At 38.6% G+C, this 26,507-nt stretch overlaps 1 protein-coding gene across 1 annotated transcript in view; it reads left to right on the top strand.

Annotated features, from left to right (window-relative positions):
* The first annotated feature begins 13,159 nt into the window (after positions 1-13,159).
* Positions 13,160-26,507, top strand: part of LOC145992369 (uncharacterized) — a 36,441-nt gene continuing 23,093 nt past the window's right edge. The window contains exons 1-2 of the mRNA XM_083128752.1: positions 13,160-13,477; positions 19,645-19,806. Coding sequence (XP_082984878.1) covers positions 13,304-13,477; positions 19,645-19,806 — 336 coding nt within the window. The 5' untranslated portion in view covers positions 13,160-13,303. The remainder of the gene's footprint in view (positions 13,478-19,644; positions 19,807-26,507) is intronic.

Genomic DNA, 26,507 nt, shown 5'->3' with positions numbered 1-26,507 from the left:
CGAACATGGCGGCAAGCAGTGTGTCTGTGGCTGTGGAGCAGCGGTGTGTAATCAAATTTCTCGTGAAGGAGAAAGTGAAACCAGCTGAGATTTTCAGACGATTGCAAGCACAGTATGGTGAACAAACGATGTCGCGGACAAGAGTGTACGAATGGTGTGAGCAGTTTCGCGAAGGACGGGAGCTGGTGACAAATGAAGCGCATGGACACATTCGCCCGACTGCAGTCACACTGCACGTGTTGAGCAAATGATTCTTGAGAACCGGCAAGTAACAGTGCGGGATATTGCTGCCGAGGTGAATATCAGTGTCGGGAGTGTTGAGACAATCATTCACGACCACTTACGCTTCCGCAAAATCTGTGCAAGGTGGGTTCCCTGCCAGCTGACATTCGATCAGAAGTAGACACGCAGGACGGTCTGTATACAGCTTCTGAATCGGTTTCGAGCAGAAGGTGATGAATTGTTGCAATCCATGAACGTGTAATGAAACATGGTTGCACAATTCAACCCCAGAGACCAAAAGACGCAGCATGGAGTGGCGGCATAAAGGTTCCCCGCCCCCCGAGAAAAGCAAAACGCAGCCGTCCGCTGGAAAGTGTCTTCTGGGACATGAAGGGCGTTATCCATGTGGATTTTCTGGACAAAGGGAGCACGATTAATGCCCAGTATTACTCCACATTGTTGAGTGGTGCTGTACGAAAGTCCATCGCAAGAAAATACCTGAAAAACTGACATAGTTTGGTGTTTCTTCTGCTACCTATTTCCTCTGCAGAAATAAAAGTCCCGGTCAACCTTGAACGACCATTGTAAATGTTAATAGTTTCGTTAGAAGCATATAGAAATATGTCTGTATAATATGGGATCCTTCTTACTAGTGCTGTATATTCCAAAAAGTTCTTACGTTAATTATACTGTATTATTAAACTTACAAAAAAGTCGTCATACAGATACAATATATAAAATTGCTAGAAAATATTTAGTATAAAGGGGGGGGGGCTGTATTGCTTATCGTACCCCTTGTTCACGAATCCTGAAACTGCCAGTGTAAACAGTCGAACATCTATTGCCTTTCTTCTTCTTCTACTCCTTACTTCAGCTGGCCAGTGTGCTCCTCAATTCTGATCGGTGGTTCTATGGTATTAACGATGGAATAAAGAAGGGTTCGAATTCTGTCTGGAACTGAATAAGATAAAGCTCTCACACGAAGCTAGAAGTCGATGGCGAAGTGAGGACGTACCTAACTGCCGTGTGAGACTGGCTTTAGGAAAAGGGGTCGCAGTTGGAAACCCTGTCCCTGAAGAAGGGTCTGCAAGTAAATAGCGGCACACAATGCCTCCCCGCTGGACGAGGTCGTTTGACCAATTGACCATTGTGCGGGGCCCATTGAAGCTCCTCGGGGTGCTGACCACGGCCAAACAGAAGCCGCGTGGATCGGATGCTGGGCTAAGAGGATTAGACGCGAATATCCGCGCTTTATCATCCGTGAAACACCGAGCCGTTTGGTGCAGTGGCGGCTTGTTTTTCCGAGTGTAGCGGCGTGGGACAGACTGTCCCGACACTGTCGCCAAAATGGACTGAAGTTGTTTCGCGATCGGGAAGCAGTAGAACGGAAGCTAACCTTGTCAGACTGATATTTCATGGCCAGTCAAAAAATTCAAGTGTCATATTACTTTTTCACTCAGGGGCGCCAACTTTTGAAGAACATTGGGTTGGCACAAACACTTGAGTTATATAAATATCAACGTTATTAGAATGATTAAATCAAGAAGACTTAGGTGGGCGAATGGGAGAGAAAAGAAGAGTTTACAGGATTCTTGTTGGGAAACCTGATTCTAAGAGCCCAGTAGGAAGGCCAAGACGAAGATGGAGGGATAACGTTGAGATGAACCTAAAGGAAATCGGTAAGGACGGAAAAGATAGGATTGGTCTTGCCCAGTAGGGACAGATGGAAGGTTTGTGTTGCTGCAACCATGAACCTTCGGGTTTAAGAAGGCTAGAGTCAGTGGCGTGGCCATGATTTTTAAAAGGGAGGGGTTATGTATGCTTTTTTTAGTAGTCAGCCCTCATTTCGTCATCTTTTATGCTTTCAACGTTCTTATTTAGGAATGCTGGGCCAAAGGGAGGGTTATAACTCCCATTAACCCCCCTTGGGCACGCCACTGGCTAGAGTGGGTGAAATATCACCGTTCTTTGGGAAAATAACGCCTAAAATATGAACAATAACCTATTATTTTCAAAATAATTCCTAAAATATGAACAATAACCTATTATTTTGAAAATAATGCCTAAAATATGGACAATAACCTATTATTTTGAAAATATCGCCTAAAATATGAACAATAACCTATTGTTTTGAAAATAACGCCTAAAATATGAACAATAACCTATTGTTTTGAAAATAACGCCTCAAATATGAACAATAACCTATTATTTTGAAAATAACGCCTAAAATATGAACAATAACCTATTGTTTTGAAAATAACGCCTAAAATATGAACAATAACACCGATTTTTGAAAAAAAATAGCGCAAAATTAATAAAAATGGCACCAGTTTTGGAGAAATCAATTAATAACACCAATGTTTCCAATAAATTAACGCCGCGAATAATTCAGGTCTCTTAGTTATCAGGTTCCGTGCGTCCAATCAAATGCGGAAACGTCTTCGTACTTCGTTATTATAAACAAGTTTTGTTCGGTTAAGTGGAACGTAAGTAAGAGTCTCGGGTGGTAAGTTTCACAAACTTCTGTCTCGACTCGATCTGCCCTCGAATTTTAATGGACATTCACCGTACAGGTCCTACCATTCCTATTCAATGAAATTACACTAATCAGTTTCTGAATGGAGGATGAGAATTGTATTCAATTGCATTGTAAACTTCTTGGCCATTCATGGATTAAAACTTTTCATTTAAAAAAAAAAAAAGAATCATGTTTTTCATCATAAAGGTAAGGGACTTCACGAGCACCCTGTGTTTTTTTTTTTTTAAAAAAAAAGAGGAACGGCAGTATACGACACAAAACAGGCCGCAAGAAAAACAGGGGGATCAATTACGAAATCTATCGACGGAGAAGAGTTCATTTAGCTTTTCGGTCCGTGGGTGGTGTAGTTAATAAGGTTGCCCCCCTCCTCACGTCCCTGTCACTCGCAAAACTTGGTCTCATCTGCTTTGATTGCTGATTTACTGACATCATGTTTCATTCATGATCCGTTTGGAGATCCAAATTAAATTTCGGAACGAATTCGGCTCCCAGTTTGCCCTTCCGAAGTGGAGTTGACAACCATCCCTCCTCCCCCACCCCCTCCCCCACTCTCCCCCAAACCGAAAATTGGCTGATAAGAAACAGAGATGCCGCTGGGGGCAGAGGAGTAGCCAATTTTTATTTCCAGCTTTGTAATTTGGTTATTTCTACCTCTCTACTTACACTCTACAAAAATCGTACTCGTAGAAAATAAGCTGTTGAGTTGCTACCAGAAGTATACTCTTACAAAATATGCTTTTAAGTTGTTATCAGAAGTGTACTCTTAAAAAAATATGCTTTTGAGTTACTACCAAAAACACACTTTTACACAATATGCTGTTGAGTTCACACCAAAAATGTACTCTCACAAAATATGCTGTTGAGTTGACACTGGAAGCAATTACAAAACATGCTGTTGAGTTGCCACTAGAAGTGTACTCTTACAAAATATGCTGTTAAGTTGCCACCAAAAACACACACTTACACAATATGCTGTTGAGTTCTCACCAAAAATATACTCTTACAAAATATGGTGTTCAGTTGCTACTGGAAGCACGAAATATGCTTTTAAGTTGCCACGAAAAACACACTCTCACACAATATGCTGTTGAATTGACACTGGAAGCAAACTCTTACAAAACATGCTGTTGATTTGCCACTAGAAGTGTACTCTTACAAAATATGCTGTTAAGTTGCCACCAAAAACACACACTTACACAATATGCTGTTGAGTTCTCACCAAAAATATATTCTTACAAAATATGTTGTTGAGTTGCCACTAGAAGTGTACTCTTACAAAGTATGCTTTTAAGTTGCCACGAAAATCACACTCTCACACAATATGCTGTTGAGTTGACACTGGAAGCAATCTCTTACAAAACATGCTGTTGAGTTGCCACTAGAAGTGTACTCTTACAAAATATGCTGTTAAGTTTCTACCAAAAACACACAATTACACAATATGCTGTTGAGTTCTCACCAAAAATATACTCTTACAAAGTATGGTGTTGAGTTGCCACTGGAAGTACAAATATGGTTTTAAGTTGTCACCAAAAACACACTCTCACACAATATGCTGTTGAGTTGACACTGGAAGCAAACTCTTACAAAACATGCTGTTGATTTGCCACTAGAAGTGTACTCTTACAAAATATGCTGTTAAGTTGCCACCAAAAGCACACTTTCACGCAATATGCTGTTGAGTTCACACCATAAATGTACTCTCACAAAATATGCTGTTGAGTTCACACTGGAAGCAAACTCTTACAAAACATGCTGTTGAGTTGCCACTAGAAGTGTACTCTTACAAAATATGCTTTCAAATTACCACCAAAAGTATACTCTCACAAGATATGCTGTTGAGTTGACAGCAGTAATGTATTCTTATGCAGGGGCGTGCCGTGACCTTTCGTGATAGGCAAGCGATGGGTGAATTTTTCGTTTCGGTTAATTATAACAATTTCAAATATAATATAGGCCTAGACACATCCCCATTTACAATAATGTGCTTAATGGTGACGTATCGGGCTTGAGTGTGTGATGTGCATACATACCGTAAAATCAAATCTTCGCTGCACGGTTTTTAAAGAAGGAAAACAGCCTTTCGATATAACTTTTAAATTCCAACCATGAAGAAAATTATGATTTACCTGACATTTGAGGGCAACTATAAATTAAATTACGTTCTTCTTTAACCATGAAAATAAGAAACATCCTATTAGCATAAAGTTTTGATATTAAATAAACGGACGGGTTTTGGTTTCTTACTTGGCTAGAATTATGAATCATGACTTGTCTTCAGTTACTGAATGCAAGCGCAGATGTGATTCTGCGAACGTTCATGTCTTTGCACTGCATTATAAAAATTGCTCAAGTCACTCACCGTAGCCTGTACAGTTCCATCAGTGGCGTGCTCAGGATTTTCGAAAGGGAGGGGTTATGTATACTTTTCCTTGGTAGTCAGCCCTCATTTTGTCATATTTTCCTACTTTTGACGTTCTTTTTTTAGGAATACTTGGCGAAAACCCACATCAACCCCCCCCCCCCCCTTTTGGGCACGCCACTGAGTTCCATGGTCCTACATTTGTACTGAATAAAACGCATGGCGAACAAAATAATTTATTAAGATCATTGCTGCCACATAACCAGATAATATTGTTGTACTGAGATGTTTTAAACTGCCTAATGAAAACTTTCCCATCTTTCTTAGTTGGTTTGGTTATGAATAATTCAGGACACGGTCGCTCATGGTTCACAAGCTCCAACCTTTCACCTTATGTTCTCGCCCTGAATGGTTTTGAAAGAAGGCCCCTAATAATCAAGTCCTTACCTGCAACACTGCAAATCGATGGCTCGTCTGGTATGTCAACCATGGCGGAAATTTTCAATGTAGAATCATACTTTTACATCAGGTACAAAAACACTACACGAAGAACATAAAAACACAGCACAATATCACAGTAAAAAACAACACGCTCCGCAGCACCCACGCTTCTTCCGTTTCACCCTACCTGCAGTTGCAGTGTTACATACCCTCCATATTTCCGAGTAACTGACTACATGACGGATATGTTCAAGTACCGGCTGTGATTTTATTTCTTATAAATAGCACACGACTGGTGATCACTGGCTAGCTTCATAATGTAATTTGTTAATTACTATAGAGTTTCAAACATGAAAATCGTACCGCGTGAGGTGGTGCTACAGATGCGCAGAAAATTCTGGAAGTTAGCAACACTTGTGGCCCGTGTGGACGAATTCTTTCCAACACCCATGCCAAAGACAGATGCGGTCTTGGTGTTGCTTGCCCTCGGCCTTTTTTCTTCGTGAACGGGAATGGACAGTGACCATGCAAGAACTGCATAAGTCACTCGAAAAGTGGGGAGAAAGGCGAGCAGTCCTCTTCCTCTAACGCGGTCAGTCGTACCGCATCGCCCAACGTCGTCAAGGGTGCAGCCGGTTTATGTTTCAAGCCAATAGAACAGGAAATAGGGGAACTGAAAATTCTGTAATGTAAATATCTTATAGTAAATAAATTCCATTCTAAGGTATATAAAGGCATTGAAAAACACGGACTTAAGATATCAAAAGTGTTTTAAAAAACAACGCAAGCGGCGCTTGCCCCGCCTTTCCTTACCCCACGCTTCTGAGCGATATCCATCCATCCCTATTTGGGATGCCAACAGAAGTGTTCTCTTATGAAAATATGCAGTTCATATGCCAGCATAGAATTGAACTCTTACAAGATATGCTGTTGAGTTACCACAAGAAGTGACAACATGGTGCGGAAGTGAGCTTATACTATTCAAAGGATCCTTGAGTTCGTGTAGGCACATTGCACAATAGTTAGGATTGCTTTTTGAAGATACAAACACGATTTAATTTATCTGACCCAATTAGATCTAAAACGAACACTCTTAATTGTCTCGATATGAATTCTTTATATTTTAATAACGCCGCCCCCCGTGGCGGAGTGGTTAGCATATCGCGCAGAGGTCCCGGGTTCGAATCCTGGCCTGGGCATGGATGTTTGTGAGTATTGCATCATCAATTTCATCATGTCATCTCTCATCTTCATCTTCGCGATTAACCAAAAAGTGGCAGGAAAGTGAAGTAAAATAAACTAAATCAATCAATTTATATTTTAATATGTCGAGAAATCTGGACATTACATTTCCAGTGTCGCTTATAGCATATTCTGTACAATATTCAATTTTCCAGAACTAAAGCAATGTGAAAATCTTAATCATAGAAGGAACAGTAAATATGCATGTAAAAATAACCGATTTTAAATTAATAACAACGAATTTTGCCCTAAACCGCAAAAAATAATACCGAATTGTAGTAAAAAATTACATCGAAATTCAGTTGAAAATAAAACGAAAATTTCACGTCCCTAATTATGAGTAATGGTAAATGAGTTGCCATTTTTGTGGTGTCCTCTTTTTTATGACTTTGTCCTCCTTTTTACATGTATGTGTCTGGTCACCCTATGCCGGCCTCGGTAGCCGAGCGTGTTAGGTGGTCGACTCAACTCGCTTTGATCCGGAGGTCTCGGGTTCGAGTCCCGGCGAGGGCATAGGTGTGTTTTAATGTCCGCAACACACTTGTAAAGAAGGGACATGTGGCGGGTGCAAATAATCTTATAGCTCGACCACAAGGAAAAAAACCTTCCGTCCAAAGCGTTCGCGCAACTTCCCTGCCGTTATCGTTGTTCGGGGCAGTGTTGCCAGGTCAGATTTGAAAAATTCGGGAGATTGTTCCTTGGGAAACCAGAAGATCTGCTACAAACTCCGATGATCTAATAGTAGCGGATGAACGACGTTCTTGGGGGCGGAGGGGTGGCATAGTCGTGCGCACTGGGGGGAGGGGGCAAGGGGAGTGGCGCGCATTGTTTATGGTGTAAACGTCACAGATACTTTTGTAACAATGGTGCTAAACCCAGAACATTGTGTTTGGCGAAAATATACCGAAGATCTCCATTTCAGGAGTGGACATGTTTCAAACAAAAGAAAGTAAACCGCCCGAGGGAACCGACCAACTTCTTTCATCTCTTCCGCATTTTCCGGTTAGAGGCTGCGTGGAAAACACCCTCAAATTGCCCTTTCTCAGCACCGACACAAGGGGTTTGCGATGCCTCTATTATCGCAAGGAATTTTTATGACAGGAAATGGTAGAAAGTTGTATTCACAGATGAAGCTAACGTGCCGCCTTTCGTTGTCGGCGATTTTCACAATCTTTCAAGTCGAATGCTAACAATAACAAATCAATTTGCCTTCTGCTGGTGTTCGGTGTACAGCTCTCGATAGGGGTGGACACGCGTCCTGCACCATAATGAGAAAATGCATTACGTATGTGAAATATATTTGGTGAATTAGACAGCATGTCTTCCTCAATAATTCAAGATAGCAACGCTTATGCTAGGGTGCCACCCATCCTCCCCATCTGCTAGAAAAACACACACACACTCACATACACATACATGTATAACATAATTTGCCCACGCTACGAAGTCAGTGTTTCTACCTCGTAAGGCAAGGACGTTTCACTGTGTTTGTGCCACATCATCCATTTAATCAGTTTTTCATTCATCCATATTGTCGTACTTACCCGTAGAGGCACAAAAGCGACGTAAATTAACTAAAATAGAAATATAGTTTAGGGTTGGATAAAATACAGCCATCTAAAAATAGTAATGTAGTAAAATTAATGAAATAATGTCCTAGTACAATTGAGTAGCGTTTGACATAATTTCACAGTTCAAACAGCACTTTTCACGGCTGAGTGGAGTTCCGTAAGATGAGCAGGAAACGTGTTTTTAAGCTGGCCGTTGGAGGTTCCATAGCAATAGTTTTTTAAGGAATTCTCCCGAGAAATCAGTAGGCCTGGCAACGCTGACGTGAGCTAGCGCGAATGTTGCTTCCCCCCTGCCCTTTCCCGCACCCGCCGGCGCGATGTGCTTCTGCGCAGGTTTTTTTGCTTGTGGTTCCACTATAGTGTTGAATTACCCATAAAAATAGCGAATATTTACAATATTTAACAATATTATTTACATAAATGCTAACACAAATCGCAGCAAAATTAGTTTTACTTTTTTGTTCTTGCTAGAATATTTTACTTTTAAAATTTAATTTTGCAATAAAAAAAAAAACAAATAGCACGCCGTGCTTTAGCAATAATGCCTTTGATCATAGCCGTTCCCACTTTCGCAATACAGACTTTCCATAAGCTTTCCTTGCGTACTTTACGGCAATCCAGTGTTAAATAAACTCAAAGACTTTAGAATTATTTTCCCCTTAGGTGGCCGCGGTGGCTCAGTCGGTAACGCGTCTGACTACCATGCTCAAGGTCCCGGGTTCGATCCCCGGCCAGGATTTGAACCTGGAACTTTTCTAAGGTTGGAAGCGGCCCCGGCGCCCACCCAGCGTCGAATAACATTGGGTACCTGGGGGAAACCCTGGGGGTTAAAGGCGGTCAGGGGCGTGATGCTGATCACATCATCCCCACTCATGACCGGATCAAGAAAGTGTGGGGCGTTACCCCCACACCCCCTATACGCCTTCATGGCGTGGTGCTATGCACAGGGGAGCACTTTTATTATTTGGACTAGATGAAGAGATTTCGAGGATAAGGAAATATCGTACATATCAATATTGCCTGAAAGTCGTGTTTACGACCTCAAATTCAGAATTCACTAACAACATAGTGATATAATTGTCATATCACCTCGATATTATGAAACTCTTTTTAGTAAAAATGTTAACAATGCTCATAATTATGTACTTAGTATATAGTAATAAGTCATGTGTTTTGCTGTCTCCGGTCATAGCCCCCCCAAAGTTGATAGTTTAGCGGTCTCAGCCCCCCCCCCCCCCCAAAGTTGATGGTCTAGAACATTTCAAATGTGTATTTAAAGTTAAGTTCATGTTGCACAATTCAGAGTAAACTTTAGAAGAGAAGCAAAATTATTTGGAGCCCCCCCCCCCAAGCCCCATGGAGTCGAGCCTATGGGAGGGAGGTTGGCATTTGAGTGTGTTCGAAAAGGTCACACTTACAGCCCAAATGATCTGTAAAAAAGATACGATGATTAGGTTTGATGAATTCCTTGTGTCCAAATCGCTTTCTACACAAGGTAAGAGGGAAATCTCGAGTGAGAGAGAGAGAGAGAGGGGGGGGGGATACGTGTTACTCACATTCACCTAATGCCTTACGTTTGTACTGCCCACCCTAATTTATCAATATACGGCTTCTGCCCACCCGGTCGAAAAATTCTGGCGCCGCCCCTGTTTGGGGGGGGGCATTACATGTTTTTGTGGGGGATGTGCCTTTGGCCTGGGGGGTGTACCCCTGCTTGGCCAAACGGGAAGGCCAAACTTGGTCCTGCAACGGACCAAGGCGGAAACGACCGAAAGAAGTCATTTCCTAGATTTTTAATTCATTGTATTCCCATTCGTCTTTCAAAGCTGCTACTAATATGACTAGTAATCATTGCTCAGACCCCGAACTTTCCCCAGGGGGTTCCAGGCCCGTAGCTAGAGGGGGGCATCAACTACTCCCCTGAGAGCCTGCTTTGTCCCCCTGCGAAATATACAGAACACATTCCTACCTGGTATTCTCACTAATCTTTACAATTATATCCTGTATTACTCTAGCAACATAACAAAGACACTTATTGATTTTGTGATTTAATGAGGTGTGCGGGATTCCGAATAATGTTGTACTAAGATGGGGGGGGGGGGGGGGATCCCGTCCAGATTCAGACTTCGGGAAATTATTTCGTAATTTTCAGTATCTAGAACAGTTATGACATTTTGAGAAGTCTTATATTAAAGGTGCCTAATGTGTTTGGATGTTTTTATTGGATGTGTTGCTATGAAGTTTGAACTACTTAAATTTTGTTTCCCAAGTCTGCCATTTACAATTTAGTAATAGCGATTCATGCAGTAGAGAGAGGGAATGGGTATTTAATTTTTGTTACTTAGCTTTGGTTTTCTGCCATTTCTAGCTAATTGCGACGTATACGTACATGAAAATAATACATGTCATGTGTGCAAATAGAATTATGTTCATCATTCATTTTGTGTCTTTCAAAAATACAGTTGTGTGCTTGTTTTCCAGTATTAGCTAATGTGAAATTGAACATGTTGGAAAAATATTTTCAAATCATTTGTTCCATCACAAATGCTTTTGCACCGACTTCTAACCCCTTCTTGCATGAGATTTTTTAAACTTATAAGAACCCAATGTTTTTCAAAATTTGGCATCCCTGACTGCTTTCTAGTGGGGGCATACACAATAAGATATATCGTATATTTATAACTTTCCACTCTCAAAAATGTCAACTGGGGATAATTTTATAGGGCTTGAATTTGCCACTCTGGTTTTCCCCACGTTTATGGTGATTTTACTTGAAATTGACGATTTTTCCAAATTTATGAGGGGGCTGTAGCGTACGCCAGTGGTTGCGCCTCTGCTCACAAAGAACACTCATGCCCAGGCTCAAAACTGGGACCCTTGGCTTCGTAGTGTGTTGTGTAAGCATCCCACCATAGAGGTCGGCTGGTGAAAGATGTAGGACAGCTTAGTTGGTCAAATTATTATCAAACACGATGAAAATGTGATTGTGTTTCACATTCATTATTTTGGTTAAAAAGCGATTTATATAGGGCTCCCTTAATCAGCTCTGCAGAGGCGCTCAAAGCTGTTGGTACATATTAATCGTTTATTAACATTATCGACCTGTAAATATAGAGTAGATACAGTCCCTACTAGACTTTATCTTGTATTCTTTGGCAGCCCGGAAAGGTCATTATCGAAATACTGTTATTTGATGTTGCTCGAACTTTTTCTTGTTCGTTGGAGTTTCAAGATTTCATCTGTTACTTATAGATGGGGGGGGGGGGGGCAAGTGCACCCTGCTATATCTACCAATGCGACACAATATATTAAATATTTTCCCTCTCTGGGATTGACTTTGCCCCCCCCCCTACTAAGAATTCCTGGCTACGGGCCTGGATGGAATGCAGGTCAGGGTGGTCCCACCGCTAGTTACCTCTATATAATCTGTGCGCCTATGCTTAGGGTGACCAGACACACACATTCAAAAAAGAGGACAGAGCATGACGAAAAACAAGGACAAAGCCATAAAAAAGAGGACACCGCAAAAATCACAGCACATTTACCATTATTATTAATTATTAATTATTAATAAAACAATCTTACGAACACTTTGCCCACATATACTTTTCAGATGATCTCTTTCAATAACCTCCTCTTACCCTTAAGCAAAGAAAGCAATCTTGTAATTTATGTGCTTGTTTTCCGTTATTAAAGTGAAATTCAACGTGTTAAAAGAATAATTCAGATCGTTTGTTTGAACACAAAAACTTTTGCACTAATTTCTACCCCCTTTTTGCGTAATTTACGGGGGTAGTAACGTCTTTGATATTACCACTACTAATAGTAATAATAATGTTTTTTTCTGGGTTCGAATCTTGGCCTGGGCATGGATGCTTATTTTCATCATGCCATCACTCATCCCCATCTTCGCAAAAGTAGCATAAGAAGCGAAGTAAAATAAAGCAAATCAATAATAATAATAATAATGTTATAATAACATTATTAGTATTAATATTATTTTTATTAACATTTTAGTATTATTATTATTATTGGTACGTTTATCATGGTCCTTGCCCCCCCCCGACAAAAATTCGTGGTTGCGCCTCTGATCGTTATGCGTTCAAGCATTCTCCATGCAGCACATTTGCTATGGTCAATGCTATACTCTTTCCATAAAAGGAGGACATTTACAGATTTCTAAGAAATCCGCCCGGACGCCGGACAGACACCTAAAAAGGAGGACATGTCCGGATAAAAGAGTACGTCTGGTCACCCTACCTATGCTCCGAAGAAAATCGGGGCAGATGTTCCGAAAGGTAAACACGAACAATATCAAAAGCGGGGCAAACCCGAGAATCCGCGATTCTTACTGTTGTTTTGAGTTTCGGAAAATAACATAATCGCTTATCTTTTCGGTAGATTAAGATTTTATATATTTTTTTCAAAAACTACTTTTTTCTTTCTCTCTCTCTCTACCTCTCTCGAAAGATAGAGAAATGAAGAAGTGAATTAAGAAGTCTGTTTGAAGAAATCGGTCGAATTTGTCTTCCTTTGCAAATGTGCTGTAAAAAGAAGAAAATTCAATATCCAATTATTCATATAAAATTGAAACTTGGACTTAGGATACTATGTTAGTTTTACTTCACTCACGCGAATGCCACAGGAATAATATATATGTTTTAAATTCTAATATAAATTTAATACAACTGTTTACAACGTGTTATGTCAACCTTATGTGGACAAATCGCATCATCTGTTAATACATTGCAGCTGTGCGAGTGCGAGTTCGGAGTTGGCGTCCGCGTCCCTCTTTACGGGGTTTGTAAAGGACGTCTTTAATTTGTGTTGAAGTCTGTTAATTAGCAGTGTTAAACAAAACGTATAGCATATGAATATCTTCAAACATATGAAGCATCGCAGAGTCATAATTGGAGTTTATGAATAATGAGTCCCAAAATGACTGATATGAGCGTCTTGCGGAAAAGGAAATTAGGATCTGATTATCGAAGTTTGTGTAGACTCTGTTTAATGAAAACCAGTATGAAAGTCAACATATTTCACGAAGAAGGAATGGAAAGAGATATTAAAGGAAAGATATTGAACTGTCTTTCACTCATTGTAAGTTCAAAATTGGCTTTATTATGTAAATTTATGTATAGCACCGGTTTGACACTTGAAATATGTCATTCGTCGTATAGTCTGACGACACACCCTTTAAAAAAGGCAGATTTTACGTTATTTGTGGTGAGCTGAACTATTTCTACCACTTAAATCATTATGGAGTGTAACGTTTAGTTTGTTTTCCAAGGTTTTTATAAAATGGGTACTATTATCGTATGAGGGAAACACCTACGAATCATATATTTCGGACTTCTATACATTGCTAACGTGTTATTTTCGAATGTGGAACACTTCCTAAAGTGAAATAATGCATATCAATGTCTATTTCTTAGATTTACGAGTACTTACTGTTACTTGTTGTTTCGAATCTGTAACACATTATGGCCGTGATAGCGTACTGGTTTAGGGGGCGTTCTGAGAGTGTTTTGTCGACTTATGCAGTGTTGCAACCTCGTTCACCGGAAAATATCTACTTTCATGCCCAGATTTGAAATTATGCTAATACGTCGCATTTACATGTAGAACTTGTAAAATAACCTTGCGATTTACCACGTTCATTGTCCATACAGCAATTCGGAACCATCTTTCTTTCGCAATTCGTTAATGCACTTTATTTACGCACAACAATCATGCAACCTTGAATATTGACATCAGACGAGGAATGCCTACGTGGTTAGGTTAGGCCTGTTAGGTTCCATTAGCATAAATACAAAGAAAAATTAATATTTTCGCTAAGAGCGCGTTACCTTGTATTGCCTAACATGAAAGAGCTCTCTCCTGTGACGTCAGAACACAATGTTGCTACAGTGTTGTGCGATAAGTGACACCCATTCGGTGAAAATGGCTTGTTCCGTGGAGCTGCTGTTCTTATGGTAGGGTTACGTTACGTCAAGAAAACATAGTTTATTTAGTTTTTTTATCGATTTCCGTACTTGACCGCCAATTATTACTTGCAGATTCGTGATTAGGAGGTATCAATTAGTGAGTAAGCGAAATTTCATAGCAATTGGAGAGTGGTCCGGTATTGTAAACGAGTTCCAAAAAAAATAAAAATACTCGACACATGGTTCTAGTGAAAACAAGGCGAGGCTGAAACACTGGCTACGGGGTTGCATCATCTTAACACATGGAACATTGCACTCTCATGCAGAAAGCAAATGGCGGGAGCAGAAACAGCGTGTCGGACAGAGATTTTCGCAGAAAACAACATGCATTCACATTAAAATGGATCAAATCTATATTCAGGAACTTCCACAACGCTAAAGAAAATGATTTCCGTAAGTACTTTCTCCTGTAAATTTGAAGGAATCCGTTTCCCTCATACGATAATGTTACCATAAAATGTATAAAGCTTTTTATTTTTTTTCAATAAGTTGTAAGGAGTATTGTGTTGTTTGTGTGGACACTATTAATTTCGAAAACATTTAGAAGTTGATAGGTTCTAGAACTTTAAAGAATAAAATTCCTGGATATTTCTTAACAGCCTACAATCCTTTAAGATTAAAATTTTTAATCTAATGTTTGAAGTATCTAAAGAAATCTTCTGAAGATTTAATGTCCTGATTATCAGCTGTTATCTGTTTGTTGTCTTGCTACTCTGAATATAACTTGATCAAAACAACCTAGCGACCACTATTTGTAAGTAGACAAAACAAATCGATATACAGATACACACATTCGTCTCAAGCCATAATACTGTAACAGAATTCATCAATATGCAGGTTTAATTTTCGGATATGGTTAGAATTATAATGGTGAATTTTAAAGGTATGAATTTACGGTAAAAATTTACTATCCTTCGGACACCTCTAATTTTTTCGTTTCGTCAATTTTTGACATTCGTACTTACGTATCTGCTTCGCGGAACATTCCTGAAGGTGTATCAACGTTGTTTTGATGAAATTAATTGCAATTTTTCACATTACCAGTACGTCTTTCTGATAGGCCTTTTCGCTTGCCTGAGACGAACTAACCTAACCACGCGCCAATGGTTCGTGGGGCTAGCGCCAATGCTTCGCAATTATTTCCAATTTCTAGATCCTGATACTAACACGACACCAAATTTTAACTGTGTTTCCTAACCTAACAGAACTAACCTATCCACGTGCCAATGGTTCTCCGTCGGAGAATTAATTTTCAACGAACAACATGAATTTCAGCTATGAAACATTCCCACATCACACAAAACACCTTCCCGATGTTAGACAATGCTACAGGAACTTGTTACGGTAAGTAGTTTCTTCTGTAAAAATAAATAAATGTGTCCGAAGGATAGTAAACAAGTACCGAATTTACAATACCGGAAGTATCTCCAATTGCTTTCAAATTCGGCATACTCACTAATTTTGGCCTCGTAATCACGAATCTGCAGTTAAAATTTGCGGTCAAATCTAGAAATTGCAAAATATCCTTGTCAATTACTGCTATGATTCTCGGTATAATTTAACAATGCAGGGAATTTCTCCAATTTGTTTGAAATTTCTGATACTTACTAATTTGGGTCTCCTAATCACGAATCTGCACTTAAAATTTGGAGCTCAAGTATAGAAATTCCTGAATTATGGCTAGCCCCACAGACCATCGGTGCTAGCACCATGAACCATTGGCACGTGGTTAGGTTAGGAAACAGTTAAATTTTAGGGTCGTAGTTATATCAGGAATATATATATTTCGTTCTTTAAGTATTCGAAACTGAAAATCTTGCGATAAATAATGAGCAATTGTGCATTGTCGGTTGCGATGACTGACCCTCTTATTTTGCAAGTTTGACACGTGAGCGCCAAATTTTAACTTCAGATTCGTGATTAGGAGCCCTAATGTAGTGAGTATGTCGAATTTCAAACAAAATGGAGAAATTCCCGGTATTGTAAAATCGCTCCCATCCAATTATTCACATCACAGACTTTCACCACTTATTTGAAGATATTTTCGTCACACATGCAAGAAATCAAGATATCGAAGGATAATGCGTAATTACCATCACCATGAAAGAAAGTGTACATTTTTGAAAGTAATGTCTGCTACACTTCACACATTTCTTGTTCTTGGCAACTCACGAATGTACACGCAGGCTCTCTATTGAAGAAATCTTCAATTTGAAATATCGTAGAACAACTTGACAACATGTTTGGTAGCACACTTTCCACTCACGACGTTCACTTCAACGATATTTATGCTAAGAGAACCAAACCTAACCTAACAATGTAGGCATCCCTCATGTGCGACTTCATAAATCACACCTCATGAAATCCATAATTATTTGCTTACAATGCATCTCCACGTGCTAAAAACAACGAGAAATTTTGAATGACAATCGATGATATTTATGCTAAAGATAACCAAACCTAACTGGCCTAACTTAACAATGTATGCATTCCTCGTGCGTGGCGTCATAAATCATATGTCATAAAATCATTAATTATTCTCTTACAACACACCTCTGCACGCTAAAAACAACAAGATACTTTCATATGAATAACAATCTTTCCAATCCACTAAACATTTTCAAGTTTCTCGCGGGGGGTACGGAGGGTCATCATCACCCATTTTGTTTGTCTCGAAACTTCTGGAGAGGCTGTAGCCCCATCAGTTCCTGCCCTACATACACCAGTGGTCTTTGCAATTCGCTTGACACTCAGTCTTCGTCTGTAACCAATCAATTTTATTTCCATGCGTCATTATGTGCAGCACTGTTTGCAGTTCTGAAAAGTCTTATTTATTGGCGAAAAGAAAATGGAAAAGGTACCTTATGCAAATATCCGCACTTCCCATTGACAAGGCATTCCACAGACTTCTGCCGACACAAGGCTCAAAGGGATGTCGTGCTTGAGACCAGCACCAACATGATGAGATGTTGAAAGCATTGAGGGAATTTATTGTAATGTTACAAGCCCTAAACCTGGCCCACCAAATCATCCATGAAAGCATTTAGAGATTTTTTTTTAAAATTAAGGGCCCTAAACCTGACTTGCGTAACCTAACTGCTGCACAGATGACAGCAGCAGTCCATAACCGAGATGACAATAAACAAATGGCCAGTTGCAATAGAAGAATCATATAGGAGTATACAGAAGTGAGAAACCATTGTCAACCATACATGCATTAAGTAATCTCTAAAACACCCAACTGTATGTGTTAACAGACAGAAACAGGAATTGAACAAAACAAAAATGCCTGTGCACCATGAAGAAATGTGAATTAAACAGTCTGAACTTGGGCCGATTGGTGAATATATAAACATCATTATGTTGTTTGTTTCTTCCTTCTTTTTTCCTCGGGACTGGTTAGATAGAAACATATTCTGATATCTGAGGATTCAGAAAGTAGTTTTCTCAAGAAACTTTTGGGTGTGTGGGTGGGTTGATGATGTCATGCCTTCATGCTGTCGTGGGAAAATTTACTTTAACCAACTTAGTTTTCATTGTAGAAATTAATCTGTCCATGCATGGGTTTGATTGAAAAACCAAGTTTGAACAGATATGTACTTATAACATACATGGATATACATCATCATGCTTCTGGCTGAGGGGCCATTGGCCTCCTGTCCCTCCTTCAGAATTATATTTAAGATTTTTTTAATTGACAGATTTAGATGTTGTACATAATATAAAATTGGTTCCAGCATGCTGAAAACACAAGTAACAGAGATAATTTGATCCCAAAGTATGGCCATCATAAGTAAAAACCTGCCATTTTGGAGTACTTTCACTGCTTTTTATTAGTAAAAACCATTTGTGTGCACACTCAAATAGCAAAAGAGCATGTTGAAATTAACTATCAGTCCAAACTTAACAATCCTAACCTAACGACGTAAGATTATAGTTGCTCTTGTGGAATGTCATGTTGGGTGCTATATTCACTTGCATGAAGCCTTCAGGCTGTTCTGCTGCATGATAAGGTAACACACTAAGATACAATAACACATTTCCGCAAGCTAAAAACAATGAAAATGTTCATAAGCAACATATTCGTCATGAACCATGCAAAATGTTTCACTTTCTCGGGGAGGTACAGAGGGTCAAGAGTAACCTGACTGAGCATGTTGAGCATTTGACTCATTCCTGTCACAAGTGGTTCCAGGTTCAAGTCCCAATAAGAGATGGTTCTTCAACAAAAAATAAAAAAAATATGAGCAAGTGGTTTTCATGCAGTATTAAAGATCAAGAGGTACATTTTTCTTCACAGGGTGCGAAGAGCCGAAGGAGAGTGTGATCTGGCCTGGTGGCTAATGCAAAGTAGAATTTTACATAGATGCTCATGGAATTATTACTTAGACTTTTTGGTTGTACTCAAGGAAGATCTTAGAATGCAATGCTCCACATAATCTTATGTGCCACTGCCAGCAGATGGGAAATGTGTCGTGATATGGATTGTGCATATGTTGAAACTAATGTGTAACAAAAGTATACCATGAAAAACATTGCGAGTAAAATCACTATTTCAACAAAATAGATACTTAATTTATGGACACCCTGTACAGGAGAATATAACATTCAAGGGTAGTATATTGCATTTTGGGAGCAAATTTACAATACCGGACCCTTCCCCGATTTTTGTAATATTTTGCATACTCACTAATTGAGGGAGGCCTCCTAATCACGAATTTGAAATTAAAATTTGGGGGCCACGTGTAGAAATTGCAAAACATGAGAAATTGAGTAGTCCGCGATTGGAACAGAAACAGTGGATTTCTCCACAAAAACAATGATTATTGCAATATTTTACGTTTTAGAATGAAATTGATATATTCCTGATATTACTACGACCCCAAATTTAACTATGCTTCCCTAACCTAACCTTACCGTGAATGGTTTGTGGGGCTACCCGTGCAGGGTTCTACGACCCCTAATTTTAACTTTGTTTGCCTAACCTAACCTTACCGAGAATGATTCGTGGGGCTATCCGTGAAAAGTTTGTGTTCCGATCGCGGACCACTCAATTTCGCTTATTTTGCAATTTCTACACGTGACCCCCAAATTTTAACCTCAAAATTCGTGATTAGGAGGCCTCAATTAGTGAGTATGCAAAATATTACAAAAATCGGGGAGGGGTCCGGTATTGTAAATTCTTACCCCATTTTGTAAATATAATGTTGATTTTCTGTGCTTTATATGTTGTTATTGATTGTGAATTTATTTATTTATTTATTTTTTTCTTTGTTATAGGTATCGCAGGAAGACAACCTGCCAAACTTTGTGTGCCATTCATGCGTAGACAAATTGGAGAATTTCTACGATTTTAGGACCTTGTGCCATGAGGCAGAAAATATCTTGACTGCATTTGTGTCATCTGAAGAGAAGAGGCAACGAAGTAAAAGAAAGTTTCAGGTAATATTCAGATCTTAACTTTTGTGGGAGAATGAGATTATTAACTATTACTGTATATTAAAATTTCTGATGGTGTTATATTCACTCTGTTACTATGATAGTAACCTCTAGCTGCCTGACGGTCGAAATTTCGGCTGCTACATGTATACCCTTTAATGCCTGATGGTCTATATTTCAACCAGCAGCGTGTGGCAGCAATTAATGTGCCATTTCTTGAAAAATATATACTATATTTCAGTTCTGTCTTTTTTGATCTTGAGTATACATAGGAAGGTATGATATACTTGATTTACAAAACAGTATGTCCATTGTTACTGCTATTAACAAGCGAAGTTTCCTCACTTCCATATAGTACACCCTGGATGGCTTTGTGCAGACTAACGAGGCCACATGTCCAGTATAATTCTGTGTGTTGTCCTGTGTTTTGTCTTTGTGTGTGCTGAGTGCCCCTTTACAGCCTCAGCTTTTAACCTAAGTCAGAATGTTTTAAGATTTTAAGTATCCAACATTACAACAAAATATGTGTCATGATAAGGGGCTGGACCCCGTATAATGTGACAGGTGCATAATAGCCTTAGTGCTTACGCACCCATAACTTTAAATTCAATTTCAATAACAAGTGAAGTTCGAAAAAGTCCTTTGTTTCCCTTAGTTTTCCTTCGTTACCATCATATTATTATGGGATAGATTTCAAAAAAGTGGCTGTATGTTCAAAACTACTGCATCTTTTTAAATAAAATTAAATTCTACAAGCAAGAATGAGTAAAAAGCGACATTTTAAGCAATGTCTGACAATTAAGGATTCAGGGGGGGAAGTGTGGGCAAAGGCCCGGTTGTCAAAATTTGCCCTGATCACATGTTAGCACACTGCACACTAATTTCTTTAAAACTATACACTATATTTCAGTTCTGTCTTTTTGTTCAGAAGTTTATGCCTAAAGGTATTATGTGCTTGAAAAGTTGCGGTACCTGCATTACATACCCTCATAGAGTGGTTTTCTGTCATGCTTCCCTCCATATTTGGTTCATCCAATGTCCATAGATCCAACGCTAGAAGTGAAATTCTGGACATTGTTCCAAAACTGGCAACACTGCCACTTTATATAATGTTACTATTTTTTTACTCAAGAAGTATCAGTCTGATTTCTACGAAACTGTTTACGGTTGTAGAAATGTACCACTACTACATTTTTCATTCACTTTGGTCTATTGGGGGCCCAGGGGCATGTAATTTTTTTAAAAAAAATCAACTTTCTTGTTCTTCGTTTAACACTAATTATTGGGAGGCACAATGTATAAATTTTACCTCCGCTAAAAGCCCTGTCTTTAAGAAAGAAAACAAAACCAATTTCATCAATTATGATTTCTTTCGTATTTTGTGGCAAGTTTGAAAAGCCTGTGCTTGAAATAGCTCCACTCCAATTAAAATACAGTCGCTAGAGAGATGCAGTGGATAAAGGTTAATATATATTGCTACTATCCGTGACAAAAATATTGAGCCCTCTGTTTACGTGCTTGTAAAATTGTACTCCGTGGGAGGAAAAAGTCAAATATACCTCATTGGAAAGCTACAAGTGTCTACTTTTAGAAAAAAGCAAGACAAATTGATTTTAGCTCTGTCTGTTCTTTATTCAAACAAAAATATTTGTAAAAGTGTAGTTTTTTCGTGTGTGTTTTATGTAAGTCGAATTCAATCGTGTGGAGCTTCTTGAAAACTAGTCGTAAAAATATTAAATTTCTTGTGATTCAAGCTTGTTTATATGCAAATATCTCAGCCATATATAATGTTGCTATCATTTGTGGAACAGTCAATATTAATGTTTAATAACGGTGTTGCAATCTCGGTATTGGTCAGCCCAATGGCGATGCAAACCATATCTAAATAATGAGCATGGAATAAAAATCCAATTTTTATGGCTTATCTTTTCATGTTATGCGAATTGAAAACGACAGACAGAATTGTTTCTCTTGGCAACCAGCTCGCATGTTTTTCGTCTCGTTGCTACGACGAAGTGTACTTTGTTGCCACATGCCGCCGGCAGCCCTTTAAACTTTGCATTCAGCCAGAAGCTTTGACACAGAAAGTAAGCTGAAAGATTTGGTTCCAAAGCAAATTGTTGTGCACAGAGAAGCATTGTTCAGATGCTGTAATTGACAAATGCAGATTTTCTTTTGTCACTCTTGTGTTCCTACCATATAGCCTGAACTTGCACACATACATAAGATCCCTTACATGCACTTTTTCTTGCTGTTTTCCTTTGTTATGAAATTGCTGTTGTTGTACATCGCAAGCACGTTATTTTTATATTCAAAGGAGACTGCTAAGCCAACAGTCACGGGTTCGAATATTTGGTAAGATATTTCATTGCCTTCATCAAATCAAGCTCATCGTTGCACTTAATCTTTTTAAATGAGCGACATAAAATGATACGGAGAAAATTATGTTCGTATAAAGATTGGATAAAAGTTAGAAAATATAACAATAACTAAAGTATGCAAAGAAAATGTATTTCATTCATAATATGATAAATTGTTTATTCATTATTTTACACTGCCACAATGTTTTGGTTTGGACCAACGGAACACACTTCCAGTATTCCCACAGCCTAGAACGTGTAGCTAAGCGAAGCGGCCACACTGTGCAAGTCACCTGCAGCCCACGGAATCTGAGATTGGCCGCATCTCGCCATACGTCATCCGCACGTTTACCATATTAGGAGTGGTCAATAATTTATATCTGTGTGCATACTTGAGATACACGTTAAACTTCTGGATTTGGATCAAATGTGTCATATAAACGGCTTTTTACAATTTAATTGAATTTGCAATTATGCATTTCAAGATTGCATGTTTGCCAAAAAATTCAATTTTTGAAGCATCTAGTGAAAATCTGCATTTGACTTCTTCCACAGAGATGCAAAAACAATCCGTCCTCACATACAAAAAATCTCAATATTATGTCAATTACAGTCGGGATGCGTTAAGAAGTGGCGTGCAATCAGAATGCAGAACGTGACCAAATTCTGTCTCTTCGTTGGCTGCCATGTGGCTGGGGGTTTTCTACGTTGCTACGTTCGCACAAACAGATGACAGGCTAATCAGCTGTTTGCAAGCTCGGGAAAAAATTAAGCGTCACGCGAAATTAAGCACGTACGTATCAGTATGCTAATATATGTTATTTCTGTCGTAAAGTGATAATTTAACGAATCTAGAAGTTTGAATTTGAAGTTTCTTGTAGGTTAACGTTAACTTCCCGCGTGAATTTTACATTCTGGCAAGCATGAAACATTTTATCTTCCTGCTCTACACAGCAACCGAAAACCTTCACTGAAATAACCTCTGTTGTGTTTTTATTGTGGTACATTTACCGGTATATTTTTACTTGTATTGTATCGTATCATAATTACCTACAAAAGAAAATGCGTCTTGTGTTATGAACAACTGTGGCAAATCGTTCGCCTTTGATTTCATGCCGCCTCTCTTTGCCTTCTTTGTCACACCTAGATGTTTGTATTTTTCGTAACTCAATACCGACCGCAGCTATGCCTGCCTATTGTTTTTGTATACGAAACTCGCCCTTTGTTTTGTAACGACATGGAATTTATACTTCTGTGACATAGTTGAAGCTTCAGAACGTACAAATGAAATTTATTTCTTGAAAATTAGGGCGAATAACATATAAACAAATTACATACAACTTGGTTTCGTTAACACGTTTTTAAATTATATTTTGCGGAACCTACAAAAATTTACCTTTTATACAGAATTTCACAGAACTGAGTTACTGTATTATAGAGAAGAATTTATCAAGAACAAATCAATTGTGTGTGAATTGATTGATTGAATTGGTGTTTTAAAGTCCACTTTATGCACACTACGGCTAATCTGGAATGGACCTACAGTTGGAAGTGGGATCAGAACCACTATGTGCCTCGACAGGGTATCGAGCCCAGCACTACTTGATTACGAGGTGATGACGCTTACCCTTCCACTGTACCATCGGGGAGGCACATGTGGGTGTGTGAAGTGAGATAATTTGGGAAGCTACAGGATAATACAGAGTTCAATTAATTACAACGAAATGCTTGGCAATTGCTCGATTTCCTAAACATTAATGATACATTTGGTACATGTGTAATTAATGCTTCGATCTACCTGTATGTAAAAACATAAAAAATGAATGATAGATCAGAAGTAGTAGTTAAAGAGTCAGTTGTTTTTGCTGAGAATGAGAACAATGGAAGTGTCCCGTTGTTGACTGTTTAACCAGATGTTTAATCCTACACGTGTTTCTGTGGACTCGCGAAAATCCTGAAGTAGGTCAATCCAGCAACTGCGCGTCGCTACCAGAGTGGGTGGTTCCACGCCGGTTGCTAGCATGTCCCGACTGTATGGATTATGAACTGTATGATGTTAAGTTCCCCGTTCTTGCAAACTAGAAGAAAAAACTACATTTTTTAGTGAATTTTTCATTATAATACGAAAATGCAACGAAGAATAATTTTTAGATGACGCTTATTAAAAAATAGATACTTGAAGCTTTCCAATGAGGTATATTTGACATCTTTCCACCTATGGAGTACAATTTTACAAGCACGCAAAAAAATGGCTCAATATTTTTGTCACGGATAGTAGTTTGAAACTTTTTTTTTGTGATACGTATTCATGTTTTTACCATGCCAGCCACTGTCCAAATTTTTAATATTCATAGTTCAATACAAAAGCACTAATTGTTCTGTAATATTTCAAATTCTTTTTCTTGTCATTATGATAAAATAAAATAGGCATGGGCTCTTGCTGCCTCATTACCAGATTGATTGATTTTGCTTATTCAAGGTGGCTACTCACCGGTAATTCCAGGAATTATGATTGAATTTTTGGCTCCGGGAATTATGCGTGAATTCTACTTTTATTTTTCTTCGTAGACATGAAAAATTACAACTTTCTTAATCCAAGTCCTATTCACATTTTATGCAAATAAAAATTATTTTCATAAAATTTTCTTGCTTGCTTCGCTCATTATTCCTGTTTTTTTTAGTCTTATCAAGTTTATAACTGTAGCTAGGGGGTGGCGGGAGTTGGCCCTGTGTGGCGAACTATCTAAATGAAAAAAGGTTGTAAAATTGATTGATTGATTTGTGGTTTTAAGTCCACTTTATGCACAGAAAGGCTAATCAGGACTGGACCTACAGTTTAAAATGGGATCCGAACTACTGTGCCATATATTGAAAAAGTAATTGAAATTGTTTGTTCGAACACAAAGGCTTTAGCACTAACTTCTACCCCCTTTTTGCATAATTTATGAGGATAATAACGTCTTTGATACTACTACTACTACTAATAATAATAACAACAATGTTGGTCCTGGCATGTTCGAATTCCTGCTTGGGCATGGATGTTTGTGACTGTCCATTCATCAATTTCATCATATCATATTTTTGGATGTTGGAATCACATAGACACTTTATATTTATTAAGATATTTGTGTCTGGATGTTGAGAGGCGGTAATACCTAAGGTTGAAATAGAGAAAACATCTGCTGGAATTTTTGGAAAGTTCGCCTTGAAAACCGGGAATTATACTTGAATTTTATAATGGTCCCAGAGTAGCCACCCTGTTATTTTACTTCGCTTTTCTGCCACTTTTGGCTATTCGTGAAGATGAGGATGAGTGATGATATGATGAAATTGATGAAAGGACACTCACAAAGAACACTGGTACCCTGCCATGCTAACCACTCAGCCATGGAGGCTGGTGCCTCGTTGCCAGAGTGCATTGATTGGTTGTCTCGCTACCGAGGGCCCCAGGTTTGGATCCTAGTCTGGGTATTCCTTTGTTAGTGTGCTTTCTTGATGTATGTGTAATTAACATTTCCTCCTCATCATCACAATAGCCAAAAATGCCAGAAAATCATAGAATGAAGAAAGTACAAATAAAACTGAATTCCATGCATGCTACAAGACAATGCCATATCAGCCCATTTAGAATCATAGTCAACTACTACTTTTTAAAGTGGGTCTCCAATTTTCCTCATGATGTTTGATCAACACTGAAATGAGGGTTCCACCCTCAGAGCACTTCAGTAAGAGAACTTGAATTTTTAAAAACTATACCTGGCTAACATGAGTAAATAAATTTTACTGGACTTATCTTTATTGTTGTGAGCAGAATATTAATTAAGACCACAAAACCTGGTTGAAACAGCTGGAAAATAGAGGGTTGGCCATTTTCCTGAAGTGCTGGTTTTTTTAAAGAAAAAAGATCCAGGGAAAACTTGGTTTTATTGAGTTTCTTAAGGTTGTGCTAAAAAAAATATGTATTTTAGAAATGAAATACCATTTTTCCTGTCACCTTTCAAATGATTATACTAAATTTGACAAACAGTTTGATTCCTGGATTGTGTAATGGTTAACACCGTTACTTTGTAAATACAATTTCCAGGGTTGGATTCCGTGAAGATACACATTTTGGCACATCCAATTTCAAACTATATGCACAGTCAGTTACCCAATATGATCATACTATGGATTTTGTTTTTACAATGAGAATTGAGATAATGAAATTTTAAAATATGGCTACAATTTAGTACCCATAAAGCAAGATTTTCACAGTTATTCACTTTTCTAGGTTAATTATACCTTGGTACAACCTACGAGGTGCATCCAGAAAGTAAGTTTCCCATTTTTTTAAAAAAAAAAACC

This window comes from Lepisma saccharinum, chromosome 9, assembly GCF_977018435.1.
Source record: "Lepisma saccharinum chromosome 9, izLepSacc3.1, whole genome shotgun sequence".
Taxonomy (NCBI): domain Eukaryota; kingdom Metazoa; phylum Arthropoda; class Insecta; order Zygentoma; family Lepismatidae; genus Lepisma; species Lepisma saccharinum.
The sequence above is the reverse complement of the archived record's forward strand: the minus strand, read 5'-3'. Positions and strand labels throughout refer to the sequence as shown.